This window comes from Poecilia reticulata, linkage group LG4 (assembly GCF_000633615.1).
Source record: "Poecilia reticulata strain Guanapo linkage group LG4, Guppy_female_1.0+MT, whole genome shotgun sequence".
Taxonomy (NCBI): domain Eukaryota; kingdom Metazoa; phylum Chordata; class Actinopteri; order Cyprinodontiformes; family Poeciliidae; genus Poecilia; species Poecilia reticulata.
The window spans coordinates 31,313,449-31,334,624 of NC_024334.1; the positions used below are offsets into that span (position 1 = coordinate 31,313,449).

A 21,176-nucleotide genomic window follows, 5' to 3' on the forward strand; every position below is an offset into this window, starting at 1 on the left:
GAAGGAGCTGGAGGGACTATGTCTCTTGGCTGGCCTGGGAACGCCTTGGGATTCCTCCGGAGGAGCTGGAAGAAGTGGCTGGGGAGATGGAAGTCTGGGCCTCCCTTCTGAAGCTGCTGCCCCCGCGACCCGACCCCGGATAAGCAGAAGAAAATGGATAGATGGATGGCATGGCAGTATTGCTACTGCTCAACTGCTACAAAGTTGTGTGTTAGAGATCCTACGATGCATTCCTTGGTTGTGATGGGTGTTTGTTTGCCTGCTGCCTTCCTCAAGGATATATGCTATCCTAGAGTTGTGCCCACAGATTTACAAAGAATCTCTGAGCTAAGCCTGACTTAGCTCTTGGCTCAGTATCAAATGTGTAAAAATCATATACTACTGAGAAACAATGTTGTGATGTTGCTATGACATGATTCAGACATGTTTTGGTTCATGGATTAACATCAAGTAAACTTTGGGACTCATCTTTAGACCTTTATTTACAAAGTTCTTTCTTTCATGTTCTAAAGCACAAATGGCACATTTTGAACAAAGTTTCGAAACATAGCTTTTGGTTTATCCAAAAATTACTGAAATCTACATGTTCTAGACCATCCATTATTCAGTCTACCTCTGTTGCAGAGGCCCACACCGATTAAAATCCAAGTTGTCATTGATTCAAGATGGACCTACACACATGGACAAAATTTTGATGCCCCTCGGTTAATGAACGAAAAACCCACAATGGTCACAGAAATAACTTGAATCTGACAAAGGTGATAATGAATAAAAATTCTATGAAAATAAATAAATGATGCTTCAACAGAATTAAGTTAAAAAATTAACTCATGAAACAGCCCTGGACAAAAATGATGATAATGTGATCAAATAAAGGGACATGTTAAATGATGGTGTATCCACTTGATTACATTCTTGTAATCAACGGGCCTATATATAGAGCTACAGGTAGTCACTCTGCTGTTTGGTGACATGGTGTGTATCACACTCAACATGGACCAGCAAAAGCAAAGGAAAGAGTTGTCTCAGGAGATTAGAAAGAAAATTATAGACAAGCACAATAAAGGTACATTTTATAAGACCATCTCCAAGCAGCTTGATGACTACAGTTGCACATATTACTCAGATATTTAACATCCATGGATTGTTCTTGGATTGTTCTAAAGAGACCTTCTATGAACCCTTACCTGAATCCGACTGAGCATCATTGGAAAGAGCTGAAACATGACATCTGGAAAAGGCTTCAAATCTGAGACAACTGGAGCAGTTTGCTCATGAGGAGTGGCCAAAATACCTGCTTAGAGGTGCAGAAGTCTCATCGACAGTTGTAGGAATCGTTTGATTGCAGTGATTTCCTTGAAAGGTCGTGCAACAAAATATTAAGTTAAGTGTACCATCATTGGTGTCTAGGCCTGTTTCATGAGTTTATTTTTTTACATAATTGTTAAAGCATGTTTGAAAAGCAATGTGTCGCTTTCATTTATTTTCATAGAATTATTTTTTATCACCTTTGTCAGATTCAAGTTATTTCTGTGACCACTGTGGGTTTTTCTTTCATAAAGTGAGGGGTACCAACAATTTTGTCCACATGTGTAAATGTTGGGGGAGGAAAGAATGGAAAAACCCTGTTTTTTTATTACCCAGAATGTAACATCAAGTTATAATGATGATAGCAGCAAGAGATCAGATATTTGAATCAGATTTCAAATATTTTATCTATATCTACAAAACTCTAGTTTTGTCCACCTGATCTAACTGTACATCCTTCTAGTGGCTCAACAAAATTCCTGTACATCGATGAACATGTTATCCAACCACACAAGCTTTCCCTAGAACTTAACGGGAAAAACTTTATAGCGTGGTCAACTTTTCACCAGTTTCTTTCCACACTAATAGTGTAGGTCTTCTGATGTCATGGTCTCATAAAGATGAGGCCAGCCCCAGAGCTCCCCTCCAAAACCAGTATTTAGTAGCAGGTAACCCAATAGACTATCAGAGCACTCATCATACAGGTCCATCAGATGTGGTTTACGTCTGAACTGTTTTCAGGTTGTGAGCTTTATCTCGTTCAGGATTGTTCAAGTCAGTCCTGGGTGAGTCTGGTGTTCCAGAACGCGTCAGCAGGGGGAGCCTTTATCGTTCATCGCTAAATGAAACCACGAGGTTTTTCAAAGGTTTTTCAGTTCTGTCTGTCTGCAGTCCTTTAGCAGTGGATCTCATAAGCTATCTGAGATTCCATAAACACCCCACTGTGGTTGAGAAACAACCCTTCAGCCTCTGATGTGATAATAGGCTCTGCTTCCCCTCCTTCCCCTGCGATGCGTCTCATGGTTCGAATGTCAATCTCTTGCTGCTCCTGTTTGTTCTGAGGGACAGTGGGATTTGTAGTTTTGCCTGGCCCAATGGACAGGGTTTGGCTGGATGTGTCAGATGGTGCGTGGCAGTCCAGATTGGTAGTGGAGACTGCTGTGGGCAGAGCAGGGGGAAGCACAGGCTTGGCTCTGTTCAGTACATACATTTCATGGCCTTGCTCATCGCGGTACTCTTCTAGCTGGGCAAAGGTGGTGGGGCCGTCAGAGTAGTCATTCACGTACAGGATGCTCTCCTCCTGCTGGTTAAAATTCACCTTGATCACTTTTGGGATACAGAAATAATGGAAAACTTGAGAGGTTCACACTTTTCAAATAGCCTGTTGTATACATTTATCAGGTTAATTCATATAAGCATGTCTGTTGAAATGTCTAAGATATTTCTACAAATATTTTTTCAGCCTAAAATACTGCTTGGTAGTAACATTAATGTTACATTCCATATTTTATCCACTATAGACAGAGTGAACTGTTTTAGTTACTATAGCAAAAAGTTATCCTACAACTTATAAAGCAAACAAGCTGAATAACAGTTAAGAGATTTATAAAGGAAGATTGACACATTTCAAGCCTTTATTTATTGAAAGATTGATAATTATGGCTTACAGATAACAAAAACAAATTCAGTATCTCTTAAAAATGTAACTAGTGAAACATTAGAAGCTCAACCTAGTCAGCTAAGTGACTACAAATACCTAAGCTTTTCTTGCCCTTTAATTGGTTTCTCACTTTGGCTCAGTCAGCTACAACCATGGGGAGCACTGCTGACTGGACAGCAGTGCATGGACACCTTCACAAGGTGGTGAGACGCAATGAAGAACCAGGTTCTTCATTGCTGAAGAACCTGGTTGTTCTGAGTTATATATATCCAAGCACATTATCAGAAAATTGAGTGGAAGGAAGCAGTATGATAGAAAAAGATGCAGCAGCAACAGGGAAAACTACAGCCTCTGGGAGATTGTCGAGTGAAATCCATTCCAGTAGAGCCACACACCAACGAATAGCCACTCCTAAACCAGAGACAAGGTCAGAGGAACTGGGCTGATGCTCAATGATTCAGAGTCCTGTTTCCAAATGAAAATCAATTCTGAATTTCATGTGTAAATCAGGGTTCTAGAGTCTTGAAGAAGAGCGGAGAGGAATATAATCTATGCTGCTGGAAGGCCAGAGTGGAGTTTCCAGTGAGTAGTTTGGGTGTCATGTCATCTGCTGGTTCTGGTCCATTGGGTTTCTGAAGTCTAGAGTCAGTGCAGCTGTCTACTAGAACATTCTACTGCTCATCGTGCTATCTTCTGCTGACAAGATGTATGGAGATGCTGATGTCAAAGTACCAAAAGTTCCTTCCATAAACAGGTGTTCCTGTTCTTGATTGGCCAGCAAACTTCCTGAGTTTTAACCCCACAGAAAATCTCTGGAATGTGGACAAGACGCAACAAGGAAGATGACCTAAAGTCAGCTATCAAAGCAATATAGGCTTTCATTACACCTAAGCATTGTTACAGGTTGACCGCGTCTTTGTCATTCCACACCACGAAGGTCCTGGAAAGACTCCTGTTGGCAGTCCAGAGAGGGCCAAGCACTGCTTCAAGAAGCGCTGCGTCAGCACTTCAGGAAGCTTCATAAATCCACTGTCATATGGACAAAGCAGGCAGCACTGAGAGGATCATGTTCTTTGATTTCTTCAGTTTCTTCACAATTCAGTCTGAACTGTTTTGTCAGTTCAGAAGACAAAACAGCAGTCAGTGATGAGAGCAGTCAGCAGCCTGCTCTCATCATCATAGATCTATGACTACCTGACAAACAGACTACAGTTTGTGAGACTGAAGGACTGTGTGTCTAACCAGGTGATCAGTAGCACAGGAGCACCAAAGGGCACTTTAACTCAGACTTCTCTCATCTCCAGAAATACTCAGATGACTGCAGTTGTCTGTTGTATCAGAGATGGATAAGAAGTAGAGTACAGAGATTTGGTGGACCGCTTTGTGTCATGGTGTGGAAAAATCATCTCATCTTAAATAAACAGTCCTTTGTTTAAAGGAGATGATTGCAGATTTCAGGAGGAACAGGGTCAAAGGTAAAGCCCTATTTCCATCTTGGGGGAAAAATTGGAGCTGGTTGAGGAATGTAAATACCTCAGTGTTCATCTGGACAACAGACTGTACTGCAGTGAAGTGTCTATAAGGAGGATCAGAGCACTCCGGACATGTTGAAGAAGATAAGATCCTTCAAGGTTTGTAGCAAGATGATGCAAATCTTCTATCAGTCTGTTGTTGAGAGCATCGTCTTTTCTGCCGTCATCTGTTGGGGCAGTATCATCAGAACCAGGGACCTAAAAAGGCTCAACAACCTAATACAGAAGGCTGGTTCTGGTCTGGGGACAACTGTGGAACCTCTGGAGATGATGATGCAAAAAAGGATTTTCAAAAAAATCAAGAAAATTATGGACAACACTGATCATTCTCTTCATGAGACTGTCTTAGATTAACAGTGTCTTCAGTCAGAGGTTTCTTCAAACTTGCTGTAATACAAACTGCTGCAGGAGACCCTTCTTGTTCCCAGCCATCACCATAACTCTTTGATGAATTTGAATTAACATGTAAGAGCCATGCTCTGCATAAGAGCAAAATCATAAACATGATTTACAGCAATATTTAATGTCCCTTTTGGATCAATAAAGTATTTTTGAATTTGATTATCACAGCACGTTGATGCAGTAATTCATGAAAGAGGAGCCCACTCAAGTATTGATGCATAGAGATGTGCATATTTTTCAGAAACCTGACATTTATGCTTAAAACACATATTTTGATTGGTCTAATTTAATGTGATATTCTAATTTTCTGAGACACTGAATTTTGAGTGTTTTTTTTTTTTACATGTAAGCCATATTTTTCTGTTATAACAGAAAAAAAATAGAAGCTTCAAATATTTTATTGTGTGTAATTCTTCTATTAAATAACTGTTTCAATTTCTGTGATGACTAACAAGAAATATTAAACTTTAACACAATATTTTTATTTTGTATAATAGTTCATGAACTGAATTGAAACGATATTGATTTATTTGGCTATTGCCCACTTTATAGGGAGTATGAGGAATTAGATAATGAAGAGAGAGGAAACTAACTATTTTTAAAATAAAGACATTTAGTGATGCAGTTAAAATGACTTCATATTCCTGTTCTGTTAGGAAAGTTTGTTGTTCTAATTAAGAGCAGATTAGCTCTTATTTTGTTATATATTGCTTCCAAACATCTACTAAATTTATTTACCACAGTTACAGCTGCTCAAGCAGCATCCTGCGAGCTGCTGGATATGTCATAGAATAAACAATATGCACCTTTTCAGCACCGTCGGCGTCCTTGTCCCGCTGGTGATGTCGGCTGTAGATCATGGCTACTAGCAGCAGAGCAGTCAAAGCCAGCAGGGAGATACCCACAGCGATGGCAGTCTGAGTGGCAGCTCCCAGAGCACTGAAGGCCATGCTACCCAGAGCGTATAGTGGCTCCCGGCTCACATCAGAACCCAAAACCGGGCTGTGGTTCCTCAGCCGGGGCCAAGCTGGAGAGTACGCTGAGGAAACCTGAGACCATGAAGCCCAGATTGAGGAAGAAGTGGATGAGTTGATAGCGAGCTGAAAAGTCACCCTGGCTACACCTCCTGCATTCCAGGCCTCACATTCATAAAAACCTGCGTGGGCCACAGTCACATTACTGAGGAACAGCATGCCACTGCCAGTGTCAGGGTCAAAGTACTCTCCGGCGGTCTTCTGGAGGCTGACTCTGCCTTCAGATGGCTCCTCTGACCCTTCCCCTCCTCCAGCACCCAGATCATGAACCAGACCCAGAGGGGAGTCCACCACTTGACTTTGAGACGCTTTCTTCCAAGTCACCTGCAAACATGTAGAGGCTTTGAGTGCCCTTGCTGAAAATAAATACTCATCATAACACACATGTGTTGCTTCTAGCAAAAGAAGCAACACATGATTGTTGTGTGATTTATGCATTTTTTTTAACCAAGAGTCTGACAATTCCAGCCCACAAGAATTATTTATATGGTCCTTTAGACTCCAGATGGCCACATAAATAGAACTTAAAGATAACAGTTGTGTGCTTAAATATTACTTTATTAGTCAATGCAAATTAGTTTTTAACTGTATGTTGTCAAATTATATCAGTGTGATATGATTAAAAGTTAATTTTAAGAAACATCAAATGCAGAGAAAGTTAATATTCTAACAATTTCTTAATGGGCCATCTTATCAATACATTCTGCCACAACTGGGTCTTTGAGAACATTCCAGATCTTGATTTGGCCTGAAATAAGAATGAGACATTCAGAAGTTAATTTTTTCATTCTGCTGCAGCTCTCCACCTCCAGCCTCCACCTTCACTTTCCTGAACCTTTCCAGACTGATGGAACAAATAATTTCCAAACAGTGAGAACGTATTAAAATCTCTTTCTAAAAGTCTGAAAGTAAGTCATACCTGTTATGAAGTTTGTAACTATAATATATTCCTTATATTCCTATATATCTATTTATTAATAGGTTTAGATGGAAATGAATCTCTAATACACATTCCTGCTGAAAAACTTATTCAAATGTTGACAAAGCTGCTGTGGGATGCTTACTTGTGGCCGAGGATAGCCGGAGGCATGGCAGGACACCCTGAGGCTCTCCCCCAGATGGACTGCTAACCTTCTTGGTTCCAGCTGAACTACTGGAGGGATACACACCAGGCTGTTGAGTGGGACTTCCACGAGGCTGAGGTGGGAAAGACGTGGTGGCTCATTGCAGACCAGCCGGCGTTCGGCAGAGCTGAGCAGACGCTGACCATCTTCATCAATCCACCTCCTCAGCCAGTGGAGAGCACAATCACAGCGCCAGGGGTTATCTACAACAAAGCAACGCAGAGACAAAGACAGTAGTGAACTATAGGAATTCTTAATTAGCTCTATAGTTCCAAAAATTAAAGAACTGTCTCTTCTATAAAGTAACTAGATTGCCTTACTTTAAACTCTTGTGCTGGTATGCCATGCCAGAGTTTATGATAGACAACTCTTCTTGAACTACCAGCGTACTGCATAGGAAACACTTCTGACCAGGGCTGGCCCAAGGCAAAGCAAACTAAGCAGCCGCTTAGGGCCCCAAGGCCACTGGGGAGCTGATCAGTGGAGCTGATTTTCTTTTTTTGTAATAATTTCTGTGTCATTAAAATATCAAAAACACACAATTTCACCATGAAGTGATTTGTTTGTCAACATATTTCTCATTTAAGTATTTCTGGAAGGGCCACTGATATGAACTTCACACTAGATATCAGCAGCTACTCAAGTAATTAAGAATATTGAAGTCCAGTCCAGTCTAGAATTATCTAGAATTATTAGTAAAGTCAAGAATTATCTTTCTCATAATGTCCTTGGAAGGGTTAGTCATTTTTTATTACTGCTAAACTGGACTACTGCAACTCCCTGTTTTGTGAGATTGAATAGTCTCTTGTTCAACATCTACAGCTGGTTCAGATTTCAGCTGCCTGTCTGCTAATGAGGACAAGACGATGTGAACCTTTCACCCCGATTCTTTATTCACCTCATTGGATCAATGTTTCTTTTTAGAATTCTTTCTCAGATCTTGTTTTAATTTTCAAATGTTTGTGGTAAAGCCTTTTTTTCTGATGACAACTTCAACAAGCCTGTTTGTGTGGAGAGTCTAACTTGTTCAGATATGATTCTGGTCTATTTTTCTACACAAAGTATTCTCTAAGTGTGTTCGATGTTCATTTCATCCCTGTGTGTCTGAAGTTATAAAAAAAAAAAAATCTAGTCTCACCTGTAATCCGCAGTACCTGCAGGCTAACCAACGGCTGCAGGGATGTAGGACCAATGGTGTGGAGGTTATTCCTGCTCAGGTCCAGCAGAGCCAGAGAAGTCAAACCAAACAGAGCCTTGTCTGCTATCATCTCTACGCTGTTCTGCTGCAAGTGGAGCTCCTGCAGACGCTGGGGATAAATGCAGACTTTAAATCACCAACATGAGCAGAAAGTACTGCTTAAGCATAATCATTATGGAATAATTTCAGATGGTTTAGTTTGCTTCAACAAACTAAACCATTTTCCATACTCCTTTTTGCATGAGCTGGTTTTGGATGGTGTGTCATCACATACTGATGTTTCTGAACAGCTTCACCTGATCCAGAAAAACTACACACACACATGCTCACACACTGCAGCTTGAACCTCTGGTATTTGTTCTAATACTTTCATCATTCCTTGTACACTCACCGGCCACATTATTAGACACAGCTGTCCAACTGCACATTAGTGATTGGGAGCAACTCCATGCATTTGGGCATGTAGACAGGGCCAAGACTAACTGCTGCAGTTCAAACCGAGCTTCAGAATGGAGAAGAAAGGTGACTTTGAACGTGGCATGGTTGTTGGTGTCAGACGGGCTGGTCTGAGTATTTCAGAAACTGCTGATCTACTGGGATTTTCATGCACAACCATCTCTAGGGTTTACAGCAGCAGAAGACCACAATGGGTGCTACTCCTGTGAGTTAAGAACAGGAAACTGAGGCTACAATTCACACAGGCTCACCAACATTGAACTCCAGAAGATTGGAAAAACGTTGGAATTTGGTGTCAACAACATGAAAGCATGAATCCATCCTGCCTTGTATCAACGGTTCAGGCTGCCGGTGATACAATGGTGTGGAGGATATTTTCCTGGCACACTTTGGGTCCATTAGTACCAATTGAGCATCGTGTCAACGCCACAGCCTACCTGAGTATTGTTGCTGACCATGTCCATCCCTTGTTGTTGCACAACACCTCCCTCCCCTTCTCTCTCTCTCTTTACTTCCCCTGCTCAGAGGAGGGAGATGTGCAGCCAGCTCTCCATCTAACGGGTAATTTGAGTTTTCTAAATCTGATGGGATTTACCCTGTTCAGAACTGAGTAAACTCTGTTTAAGCTGGCATCGAGAAAGACTAGCCTGGTTTCTAACGACCTCCATCCAGATGTCCCACCTTCTTCAACCTGTGAATTAGCCAGATTGAGCAGCCTGCAATCAACTAGTTTCACCTGTTAACGGTCGCGCTTTCTCTTTATTACAACTTGTTACTGAACCAGGTTGGTTTTAGTGACTCGTGCGAGTCCCAAGGGTGTTGTTTTAATTTTGGCTAAAAGCAACCTATAAAACATTTTCTACTTTTTCCTCCCAGAATCAAACTTCATAGCTATTTCACAACCATCAAAGAACTTTAAGGTGACTCATTAATTGAATGTCCACAACATCTTTTAGATTTTCTTAATGCTAATTATTTTATTAGTAAGGCAATTTTGCAAGGGTCAGTACAGCTTAATTCAGTAGCAGAAATAATCAAATAAGTAAAATCAATAATCTAGCCTATCTTTCCCTAATGCTGACACTGAGAACTAAAAGAGGGAAACTTTGAGAGAGACGGACAGAGTTTGGCATTTTGAACCCCAGAACTGGCCTGATGATGAAGAAGGTGTTGCAGCAGCAGGAGGTTCCCAGTACAGGAAGAGTACTGACTTAGAGCGGCAGGTCTCGGGCATCAGGGTGACTTCCTCATGCGCGTAGCGGTCCTCAGCTTCCTGTCTTGCAGCTCTGTAGCTCCCTTCTCCTCGTCTCACGATCTTCCTGGTCCCACGGAAGGAACACACCAGTTCTTCCTCTTTGCCTTTGTTCTTTGCCTTTGTCTTTATCTTTGTCTTTGTCTTTATCTTTATCTTCATCTTTGCCTTGGTCTTTGTCTTTGGGGGTCTAAACCCAGCTGATGAGAGAAGTGCAATTTGAAACCACATGTTGCTGGGCTAACGGGTTGGTCCCCATGTGCAGAACAGTCTCCGGCTCTGTGGCCCCGGCTCTTCTTCAGCTGCAGAGTTCTTTGTCCATCTCGGTCTTGGCTCCAAGCTCTTTTGCACCCACCTTATAAAGGGTTTATCCACCTTTTGGTGCGTTAGCATTGGCTAGCTTTGTTGCTGTGCCTGTCTCATTGGCTGACTGCTTGGACAGATGATCTCATATCCATCACCTTGGAGACCTCATGACCTGATGTCTGTTTTAATGTCCCCAAGTTGCTCAACAGTTCCTCCTACCTCTGTTTCCTGCCCAACCTTTTCTTAGGCAAGTTGAAGTTTAGCAATAAGGCCTTAGTCACCTCCGCTCTCCTATCAGTTCCTCCGTTCCCCTGACCTTTCACCTACCATCTACCTCCAACACAACATCAGTGACCTTTAATTACAGTTACAACATTTTACACCTTTTCAAGTTCAATGTCAAAATCACATTTATAACCTTTTTGATTTAACATTCATTTATAATGTTATAATAACCACAACTTATTAGTTACTCTTATTACAATCATAATGTGAGTTATTACAGACATTTCTGAAAAGAACCCAATAATAATCCATTATTGTAATTATCTGATACCAAATTACAGTTACTTGTTTCACCTTTAAGTACTTCCACAAGTGTAAGAGTAAGTGTAAATATTCTTATAATCAAACCAACATCAACCACTGGTTAAACCGATATTAATTATTGGCATAATTATAAGTCATTATTATAAGCATTTTACTCTGGGTTTTATCCAATTACTCAAAATGTTTAGATTTTATTCTTTAAAAACCTTTAATGCTTTAAAATAAGGAATGGTCTGAACTATTTTTAGCCTGATGCAAGATAGAAACTTCCCCTTTTCTTCAGAAAACCAGCTCTTCCTGTTTCATGACTCTCTTTCTGCCTGACTTTGATTTTTTATGATTAAATAGAAAAAAGTAGAATTAAAGCAAAGTTTGCAGGACACAATAACAACACACACAACCAGATTCATTTTATTACCGTCTGACTCTACTGTTGGGTCTTGATGTCACCTGTGTAATTAATTTTAAGGTAATTTTATTTATTATTACTATTAAACTAAAATCTCCAGCATGGAGAAGTGGGATGAGCTCGACTTTTCTCGACACCCTTTATGACCACAGTGTACCACCTTCTGATGGATACTTCCAGCAGGATAACGCACCATATCATAAAGCGTGAATCGTCTCAGACTGGTTTTTTGAACACGACAAAAAACCAATGGCCTCCATAGTCACCAGATCTCAATCCAATAGAGCATCTTTGGGTTGTGGTGGAACGAGAGATTCACATCATGGATGTGCAGCCGACAAATCTGGAGCAACTGTGTGATGCCATCATGTCAATATGGATCAGACTCTCTGAGGAATGTTTCCAGTACCTTGTTGAATCTATGCCACGAAGGATTAAGGTAGTTCTGCCGTTTTCAATTTAGAATGATGTGAAGATTACAAGATGTGGAGATTACACCTGCCACTTTTATAGGGAAACTGCTCTTGCTGACAAGCTATGAGCACATGTCTCCTCATGGACAGTTTAGATAAAACTGTCAGTTTCTCACTGATTATCTTAATAGAGTGCATATGTACAACTTCTCAGATCTAATCTCTTTGGTTTCATATCTTTGTTCACTGTCTGAGAAATAGAGGATGTGCAAATTTATTCATTTAAATGTAGCTTCATGAAAGCTTCAGTGTGTTCCGATATGTTTTACCTGTAAATCCTGGAAGGTGTAGTCCAGCAGGCGTGTGATATCATTTCCTGACAGGTACAGTATGCGGAGCTGTTCGAGCCCCTGAAGCATGTTCGGTGTGAGCAAGTGGATCCGGTTTCCGTTCAGGGCGAGCTCCAACAGCTGGCTCTGGTCCCGAAAAGAGCCAGGCTCCACACCTGAAATGGTGTTGTTCTGCAGGAGGGATAGAAAAGGAAAATAAACTAAAATATATTTGTATACATATTTCATATTTTCAAATCAGGCCCATGTGTTAACTGATTCTACCCATTGGTTAGCATACTGGAGCATGTGCAGATTTATACCACTAAACCTGATATCCCAAGATTGAATTCCAAGTTTGCATGTTTCCCTGTGCGTGCACTGGTTCTCTCGTTACCCCAGCTTCCTCCAAAAAACATGACTGCTGAAATCTGATAATGTCCCAGTGTTTAACCTGCAAGAATGTCAGTGGAGTTAAGTTTGTCCGCTTGTTACCTGCAGATACAGATAATGAAGGTGCTTCAGCAGCGTGAGGTCCACTCGACGAATCTGACTGATCACATTGTCCTGGAGGAAGATGGTCTGAGAACAGAAACAGAGCATAATAAAACATGATGGTGAATGTGTTTCCATTACTACTAATAAACAGCAACCTGTGGCAAGCAGAGAAGGGAATTACCTGAGTGGAAGTAGGAATGAGTCGGGGGATATCCCTCAGGTCGGTGGAGCCACACTCCACAGTGAGGCTGTAGCAGCGGCAGCCAGCAGGACAGGGAGAAGACACACCCAGAGACGGGCGTGGGGACAGGAGCAGGAGGGACAAGAGAAGCACAAACCCCACAGCCATAACATTGAGAGGCAGGACTGAGGAAGAGCGCAGAGCAGAGCATTCATCAGCCTCATCACATCGGGTCTTTATTGCTTTATCTCATTTATTGTTTGGAACACATGTTCCCATCATCATTCACCTACTATTTTAGTTGAGGTGTTGCTGAGCACTGATCACAGATGAGGGAAATATTCTGCACATAAAACCAAAAGACTGCAATCATAAAAAAGGCAAGTTAAAAACTAAACACTATCACTGCTTTAGATTTAAGAGAGAAAGTATCAGCCTGGTGCTGTGGAACAATTGGACATCATATCCAGGTGTGCTTTAACACAGTCCATGGAAGAGAAAAATCAGCAATGAGCTCAGTGAAGCAAATGTGTTCCCTCTTGTTTTGGTCTGGCTAGCAGGCCGTATCCATCTATTTCCATCACTGGTACATCACTCAACAGGGAGAACAATTATTCCCAACAACAAAAGATCTCAAACAGCAGCCAGCAGGACTTACTTAAGATAAGAATGTGAAGGGAATTACCTGAGTGGAAGTAGGAATGAGTCTGGGGATATCCCTCAGATATGATGGATATGATGTCCTTCTGGGGGCCTCTCCCCAGAAGTCTGGGCCTTCCTTCTGAAGCTGCTGCCCCCACGACCCAACCCCAGATAAGCGGAAGAAAATGGATGGATGTTTTTTCTTACACTTTATTTAAATATGATCATGTCTGATATTGCATTAACTGAGCTCAGTTAACAGGTCAAAGGTTAAAATTCTTGACACAACAAATGCAACTTGTTTGGCAGGGTTAAAGGACAAACAGAATAAGAACAAAGTGAGGTATATGTTGCATCAGACTGAACCAAAACTCTTAAGGCACAACATGCTTTAGACAGATGAGACCGAACTAGAGATGCCAAGCCATGAAGCACACAACCAGGTTTAGGGTTAGGACTCATACCAGCTGACAAGCACAATGGTGAAACTCTGTGCTGCAACCTTAAGAGTTGGACATAAATATATCTTTGCAAAACTTTCAATGAACTCATGCAATATTGTTTGCTCACCGCAATCTTTGGCTTTGCAGTGAGGGTGGTGTGAGGTGTGGTGTGCCAACACCACTGTGTCGGCACAGTGGTGTCGGCACCACTGTGCCGACACAGTGGTTCCACCAGTACTACTGACTGAAACTACACCATCATCAATCATCAAACAACATGAGAAAAAATTCTATTTTTATGCTTAGGACACTCAGCTTTATCATGATGTTTCCAATCACAGGCATGATTTTTAGACATAAAAATCCAGATGACTAAATTTCAGCCTTTAGAATGTTTAGAAGTTGTTTTTGTTTAGAACACAACTTCTGAAAAATAATAAAGCTCCATCATACATCAGAGTTCTGATTGGTCCATATGTCCCTAACACTGAACTTGTTGAAGAACCTAAGATCCTTCCAGGTTTGCAGCAAGACACTGCAGATCAGTCTGTTGTTGAGAACATCTTCTCTTCTGCTATCATCTGTTGGGGCAGCAGCATCAGTTCTGTTGTTCTGTTCTGGTTCTGTTGTGGGGATGACTGTGGAACCTCTGGAGATGCTGATGCAAAGAATAATTCTTAAATTATGGACAACACTTCATGAGACTCCTCATGAGACTCCAGTGGGAAGGCAGAGTGTCTTCAGTCAGAATCTTCTTCAGATTCAGTGCAGTACAGACTGCTAGGGTGTTCAGATCTCACAGATAGGGCGAGATCCGAAGAGCTTTCCTGCCAACAGCCATCTGAGCTACAACATTTAATTTCCCTTTGGGATTAATAAAGTATTTTTGAATTGAACAAAATGAGTTTCCAATATTTTTATATATTTTCATAATATAAAAATGTTCTAAGTCACTGAATTTTAGGTTATTATCTTTAGGCCATAATCAACATGACAAAAAATAAAGGTTTTAAATCACAATGTGGAACAACTCTATGTGAATTTCACGTTCTGAAATGAAAATATGGGGAAAAAAATAAACGTACATACATATTTTTTTTACATTTTCAAATTTTGAATTATACTCGTACAAGTCTCCTAGGAAACTACTGACAGAACGAGGTACTGTTTTCTTTGTATCTGTTGGACGTGAAAGTACTGCTGTTGATCAATACCTCTAACATGATAATATGGCTATAAAGTGATGAATGTTAATCTAAGGTGGCAGAAAGTCTAAAGTGTTTTTCACTCGGAACCATAGTGAGTTCCGAGTGAAATCTATGCGCACCAGCATGCGCATAGATCCAACACTGCAGCAGAACCAGACATATGTCCGGGCTGCAGCAGCTCACAGCGGCGGACCTTGAAGAGGGAGAGAAACGGATTCTGCACAGCGACCCATTGGATTTACCTGATCAGGCCCGACAGGACTCTGGTGGCGTCGCCTGTCTCCAGTCAGAGCAGAAGCTGAACGACTGCAGGGACGCGGTATGGAGCGGCAGGCGGTAATGGAGCAGCCACCGAAGCTGGTGTGTGAAAGGGGGAAGGAACGGGGGGAACAGACGGACCCGGCTCATGCGGTTATGTTAAATCCCATTATCCGGCTGGCTTTCCAGCCCGTCTTCCAGCGCATCCTCCCATCTAGTAGGAGCAAGCTGCTGCGTCTGCCCCTCCCCCACTCCACTCAGCATCACACCTCCTACACCAGTAGATGCTCTTGTTTATTTGGTAACAAAGATGGTGCCTAATAAAGTCTTGCTACAGATTACTTACATTAGCACATTTCCATCAGGTTAAGTAAAAACCAGAGTAAATAAATCTAGGTATATGTTGTATACGCCTCTAAAGAAGACGCTCTTCCTTTTACCGGCTGTCGGTTAAACCAGAGGAAAACGGAGTTCTCAGTTGATGTTTCAATTTCCTTTAGCTTGAGATCGGAGCTTTGTTGAAATCTGCATAGATCCTGGAAACACTTGAGACATTCATGGAGGCCTAATTGCCCATAGCACGTCAGTTTTCTAGTTTATTTTTGTCATGTGATCCATGAACCACAATCACAATATATCCCATTGGCTGTTGCAATGTTTTCTTACAAAATAAAGAACTGCTGTTGATGATAAATGAGAGCATACATTAGTGTCATTCAGCCGTTTCATTTCAATGTCGATAGAAACAGGTTCACCAAGCAGATCCTGCTGTTAGGAGCGGGGAGGTGCCTCCTGGACATCTCCCCTGTGAGGTGTTCCGGGCACGTCCCACCGGGAGGAGGCCCCAGGGAAGACCCAGGACACGCTGGAGGGACTATGTTTCTCGGCTGGCCTGGCAACGCCTTGGGATTCCCCCGGAGGAGCTGGAAGAAGTGGCTGGGGAGAGGGAAGTCTGGGCCTCCCTTCTGAAGCTGCTGCCCCTGCGACCCGACCCCGGATAAGAGGAAGAAAATGGATGGATGTTTTTTCTTACACTTTATTTAAATATGATCATGTCTGATATTGCATTTAACAATGTCTGAAAGTGTCCATCCACAGAGGTGTAGATAAAGAGGCTGCACGACAGCAGACCCGAGTTCCTCAGTGATCACTGCACTGTCCCAGCTCATCTTTGATCCTAGTTAAAAAGTTTGGTTAAAGAGCTATTCCACTGGATCAATTCCCAGTGTATTTCACCTGAAGAAACTGTGATCATTACTTCATTATTAAAACCAAAACCAAATGCCATTTATTATTGCATGATAAATAGGAAAACCTGTTTTCCCACCAAGCTTGCTCTTGATCATCCGTCCTTTGATCAAGTCTTGCTGAAGTTCACCATCCAGCGTCTGTTCAACCATTCATTTCATTTTGATATAAAAGCTGAAAGTAAATAGTGTTTGGATAAGTTGACATAAAAGAGGGTGGGTCTGGCCACACTTGGTTCTTCATTTTTAATTTTTTTATACCAATTTCACATCTGATTAAATGTAATGTTCATTGCTCGTTTCATAATTGATGAGGTAGTTTTCATAATGTAAAACACTTATTGCTGAAATGTGCTACACAAATAAACTTAACTTGCCAAAATCTGAACACAATGAAATCATTTTAGTATTTAGTTTTTTCTGCGATCTACGTTCCCACCCTCATCTATGGTCATGAGCTTTGGGTCATGACCCAAAGAACGAGATTGCAGATACAAGCGGCTGAAATGGGTTTTCTCCGCAGGGTGGCTGTGCTCTCCCTTAGAGATAGGGTGAGAAGCTCGGTCATCCGGGAGGGACTCGGAGCAGAGCCACTGCTCCTTCATGTCAAGAGGAGCCAGTTGAGGTGGCTCGGGCATCTGGTCAGGATGCCTCCTGGACACCTCCCTGGTGAGGTGTTCCGGGCACGTCCCACTGGGAGGAGGCCTCGGGGAAGACCCAGGACACGCTGGAGGGATTACGTCTCTCGGCTGGCCTGGGAACACCTTGGGATTCCCCCGGAGGAGCTGGAAGAAGTGGCTGGGAAGAGGGAAGTCTGGGCCTCCCTTCTGAAGCTGCTGCCCCCGCGACCCGACCCCGGATAAGCGGAAGAAAATGGATGGATGACTGGATTTGTTTTTTTCTTACACTTTATTTAAATATGATCATGTCTGATATTGCATTAAACGATGTCTGAAAGTGTCCATCCACAGAAGTGTAGATAAAGAGGCTGCACGGCAGCAGACCCGAGTTCCTCAGTGATCACTGCACTGTCCCAGCTCATCTTTGATCCTGGCTGTTTCCAATGCCATCATCCTGATCAAATATCACAGCTCCTCCTCTGAGTCATGATGCATGCTTGTGATCATAAGGTCATTTGATCTTTGGGATGGTCCTAGACATATGTCTCCACAGCTGGACTAAAGGTTAAAAAATATCAATTTTATACCAGAATCATGAGCAGTTTTACACGTTGAAATGCTCTATGGGAAGACTATGGGGTAGATCTGGCTGTAGTGGTTCACAAGGTGGACCTCCAGCCCTTCTCTGATGTAGTCTGGCAGGTCGGAGAAGTCCTTCCTGTTCTCAGCTGGAATAATCATGCAGGTTACACCAGCACGGCGGGCCTGGCAGGGAAACATATAGTCAGAGCTGATGGAAACAACATTACTGCAAATACCATAATCATGGTATTATGCCGAGACATGAGAAACGATAATAAGTAACGGTGCAACAATTTATCGGCTCCAATTTCCTTAATTTTGGGAGATATGCAATTGGCCAATAGTTGCATGTGAAGCTGATCTTATCCACAGATCTTATCTACCTAAGGAAAGGTCTAAAAATCACAAGTGTACTCTTTTCTCAGGTTAAAATGCCTGCCTGATTCCTTATCTAAAGTAGGTAAGGAATACTGAGGTTTTTATTTTGAAAATTTCAGCAAGCTTGATTTCAAAAGGCCACAATCCCATGTGTAACAGTGGTTGGGTTATACCAGTCATATAAAACCCAAAACAGTAACTACCTGCTGTGTAAAATATGAAGGCTTTTATTTTGTAGGGTATGTGTTGGTCTTATTTTAGGCATTTTCCACCGGCTATTTGCACACTAACCGGTTAATGTGCGGTTTGGTCCCACCCCAGATAGTGAGATTTTCAATCATACAGTCTGTTCCTCAGTATTGTGGGCAGACTGTGAGCAGCAGCAAAAGCTGTGTTCAATTCTCTGCTGATGTTTGCAGCAACACTCAATATTGCAGAACCTTAAGGTTCTGGTTCTGATGGACTGAAATATGCCCAGATATTTAATTTTGTCTTACAGAAATTCATTGCTGGCCCAAACATAATGATGAAGGCCCAAATCAGCTGGTTATTTCGCTATGTAGGAAAATATAATTACAACCTTTTAGATTTAGGCAATGCAGTCAAAAGATGTAAGCTAATAGCCATGCATAAACTTTTTTTTTTTATTATTAATTAAATAAAATTCACACTATGGATGCAAAACAGCAGCCCCATCAGAAAGCTGACCACAGCTAAACTGTTTCTCCCTTCTGTATTAGTATCCGTATTTCAGAGAAACAAGTTGCTAGTGGTGCTGCTAATTCAGTCATTCTGCTGCAAAAGTAACCACACGTGTTCCTGCTGCTGCTCCTTAATAAAATCATAATTAAACTCTCCTGTACAGCTGTCCGAGAGCAGACATCATGTCTGCAGTCCACAGCTAAGAGTTAAATTCTAAACATTACAGGTTCTTTTGGAGTTGTCAGTGATGTAAATCACGAGTCAATCAATGAATGTGGTCAGCTGTTAATCTAATGGTCTGCCGTACCCTGCTTGTTGCTACAAGTTCTACCCCTGAGGTAGGTACGACAATCTGAGAACAGCCAGGCTGAGCAGCACCAGATTTGCTTATGGAAAATAAGCCTGGCTGAGGCGGACAGAGACCAAACCGGTTAGAGGCGGTTTAGTGGAAAAGCGCCTTTTGTCAGTCCAATGTGGTTGTCAGTTTAGGGGCATCAAATCTCATGTTTATGGTTCTTCACAAAATAATTAGTTCAACAATAAGACTGGCATATGGACATTCTTGTCCATGGAGGAGGCTGTCTGCAGACAGGTGGCTGTCTCTGTGACCATTTTGTAAAAGCAAACTAGAGGATGTGGGGAGGTAGAAGGACCCCAGCAGGAAGGGGCATGTCTGGTCAAGGTGTGTGCAATACCAACGTCCCAAAATCATGTGACTGAGCATCCACTGTTTACCTCTAGATCAAGTACGTTGGAGCCTGAATGTTCCATGGTGCCTGCAACTCTAAACTGACCTAATTAAAAGTGCCGTTAGACTTTTTTTTTTTTACAATGAGGTTCTACATTACCCCTACTGTGGTAATGTAACCAGATCAGGGTTTCCCTCCAGAAAACTTGCTAAGCCCGGTGGTCGGGGCGTTGAGGTGGTCCACCGTGTTTTTGTATTAAAAGATGTTAAGTTGACAGGAAATGTAAAAGTATTACTGTGTAATTATACGTTATGGGAAAACATCTCCAGTGAAATGCTATTTAAACCCATAACTAGTCTAAAAACAACAAATTTGCACTTCTGTTTAATCCAAATTAAGTCAGTGGCTCCATCAGGCGCCCAAGGACTTCAAGGGCCCCATAAACACTAATATTTTAAAACAGACCACAGATGCATAAATGTAATATTTGTTTATTGAGATTATCAATGCTGTTTAAATTTGATTCCATTGTTTAGGCAAACATAAATTAAAAGATTTTGAATTGTTTAACATTCAGATGCAAGATTTTAAGAAGCTGGCAAGTTTACTTTGTAAAACTTCAAAGAACAATATTAATAGTTAGATTGTTTTATTACCATAGCAAGAATCTGTTGCTGTGAGTTTAATCTTTGAATTTACAAATACAAACCGCGATTATAACTTATTGCTTTTTAGGCTGGCCAATTAAACTACTCCCTTCTCCCATATTTCACTAAATCTAACACAAAAGCTATTAGAGGTGCTGATGTTTTTAGCAGCAAGAGGCGCCCCCCCAAGTCAGATTCTGCTCAAGGCCTCACACAGCCTTGGACCCGCCCTGCATGATGAGGTAATCCACTGCACTGCGCAGAGATGAGCAACAAACAGGAGATTTAATTCAATGCTGCTAATGTGGCTTCAATAGCTCTTCCATTTTGTGTCTGTTGAGTTTTTAATCGTCACAGAAACTATTTTGGTTGGTCGAGTTTATGGGACGAGTTTATCAGATCTCCGTGCGGCCGCACACATTAACTCTAAGTAGACAACGCATTTGATATGGTTTGATGCATTGTGTAACCGGAAAAATAATACTAAAAATAATATGAAATCAGCGTGATGCATGACCCTCCAAGGAGAGCGCAAAAGCTCCTCACTGGGCTGAACCTGCATGATAGTGGTTAGTGCTGCTCGTTATCCACAAACTCTCCGGCCAACCGGGACCACAGACAAACTTTACAGGGAAGACAGACACAGAGCCACACGCTAGGCAGCGTGTTGAGATGTAAACGCCGCATCTTTGTTCGTTTACAAAGATAAATCATTCTCACTACTCCACAACACGCACTTCTGAATTCGCTATGAGTTATTCCTGCGGTTCACTTTGAGCTACGCAACCAGAGCCAACGCGGCGGGTTTTAAACTCTTACCTAGAGTTCTCCAAAGGATCATAATTCCTCACAGTAAGTTGATGTAAATATCCATATAGGTCAGCCTGTGTCCAGTTTGAGTGAAAAGAGGCGCACGCGATCCGCGCTGAGGTAAAGCAGCGGCAGTGCGCGATTCAAAGCGCAGAGGCGCCAGCTGTGCGATTAGTCCGCGCACTGTTGGGTTTAAATGCATAAACTATAAACCTATCCTTTAGGAATATATCTGCTCTGCTAGTGAAATGAGCAAAAGAGACGCTTGCAGTGCGGAGAAAAAAAAAAAAAAAAAAAAA

The 21,176-nt window shown here is 41.8% G+C and overlaps 2 protein-coding genes across 9 annotated transcripts in view; both read right to left on the bottom strand.

Annotated features, from left to right (window-relative positions):
• Positions 1 to 463: 463 nt before the first annotated feature.
• On the bottom strand, positions 464 to 16,073 carry LOC103464216 (leucine-rich repeat-containing protein 24-like). Of its 7 annotated transcripts, none has more exons than XM_008408172.2 (9): positions 15,549 to 16,072; positions 12,945 to 15,474; positions 12,652 to 12,836; positions 12,468 to 12,554; positions 11,973 to 12,164; positions 8,199 to 8,367; positions 7,001 to 7,263; positions 5,709 to 6,260; positions 464 to 2,611 (listed from the first exon to the last, which is right to left on the bottom strand). In XM_008408172.2, the coding sequence occupies exons 3-9, from the start codon at positions 12,817 to 12,819 to the stop codon at positions 2,204 to 2,206; spliced, it is 1,839 nt and encodes a 612-aa protein (XP_008406394.1). In that variant the 5' UTR covers positions 12,820 to 12,836; positions 12,945 to 15,474; positions 15,549 to 16,072; the 3' UTR covers positions 464 to 2,203. The 7 variants fall into 7 exon arrangements, with proteins under 7 accessions (XP_008406394.1, XP_008406398.1, XP_008406395.1 ...); XM_008408176.2 differs by having other exon boundaries at positions 12,945 to 12,994; positions 15,187 to 16,072; XM_008408173.2 differs by having other exon boundaries at positions 12,945 to 13,438; positions 15,187 to 16,072.
• Positions 16,074 to 17,339: 1,266 nt separating this feature from the next.
• lonp1 (lon peptidase 1, mitochondrial) overlaps positions 17,340 to 21,176 on the bottom strand; it is a 36,817-nt gene continuing 32,980 nt past the window's right edge. For both annotated transcript variants that reach the window (XM_008408181.2, XM_008408180.2), the window contains exon 21: positions 17,340 to 17,834. In XM_008408181.2, coding sequence (XP_008406403.1) covers positions 17,691 to 17,834 — 144 coding nt within the window. In that variant the 3' untranslated portion in view covers positions 17,340 to 17,690. The remainder of the gene's footprint in view (positions 17,835 to 21,176) is intronic.

Bases quoted from the DNA above. Each gene is read 5' to 3' on its own strand.
- LOC103464216 (XM_008408172.2), bottom strand. From the start codon at position 12,819: ATGGCTGTGGGGTTTGTGCTTCTCTTGTCCCTCCTGCTCCTGTCCCCA. The intron at 12,165-12,467 runs GTAACAAGCGGA...TCCCTCCTGCAG, and splicing joins TTCATTATCTGTATCTGCAG to AACAACACCATTTCAGGTGT. The intron at 7,264-8,198 runs GTGAGACTAGAT...GCTTTGTTGTAG, and splicing joins GCAGGTACTGCGGATTACAG to ATAACCCCTGGCGCTGTGAT.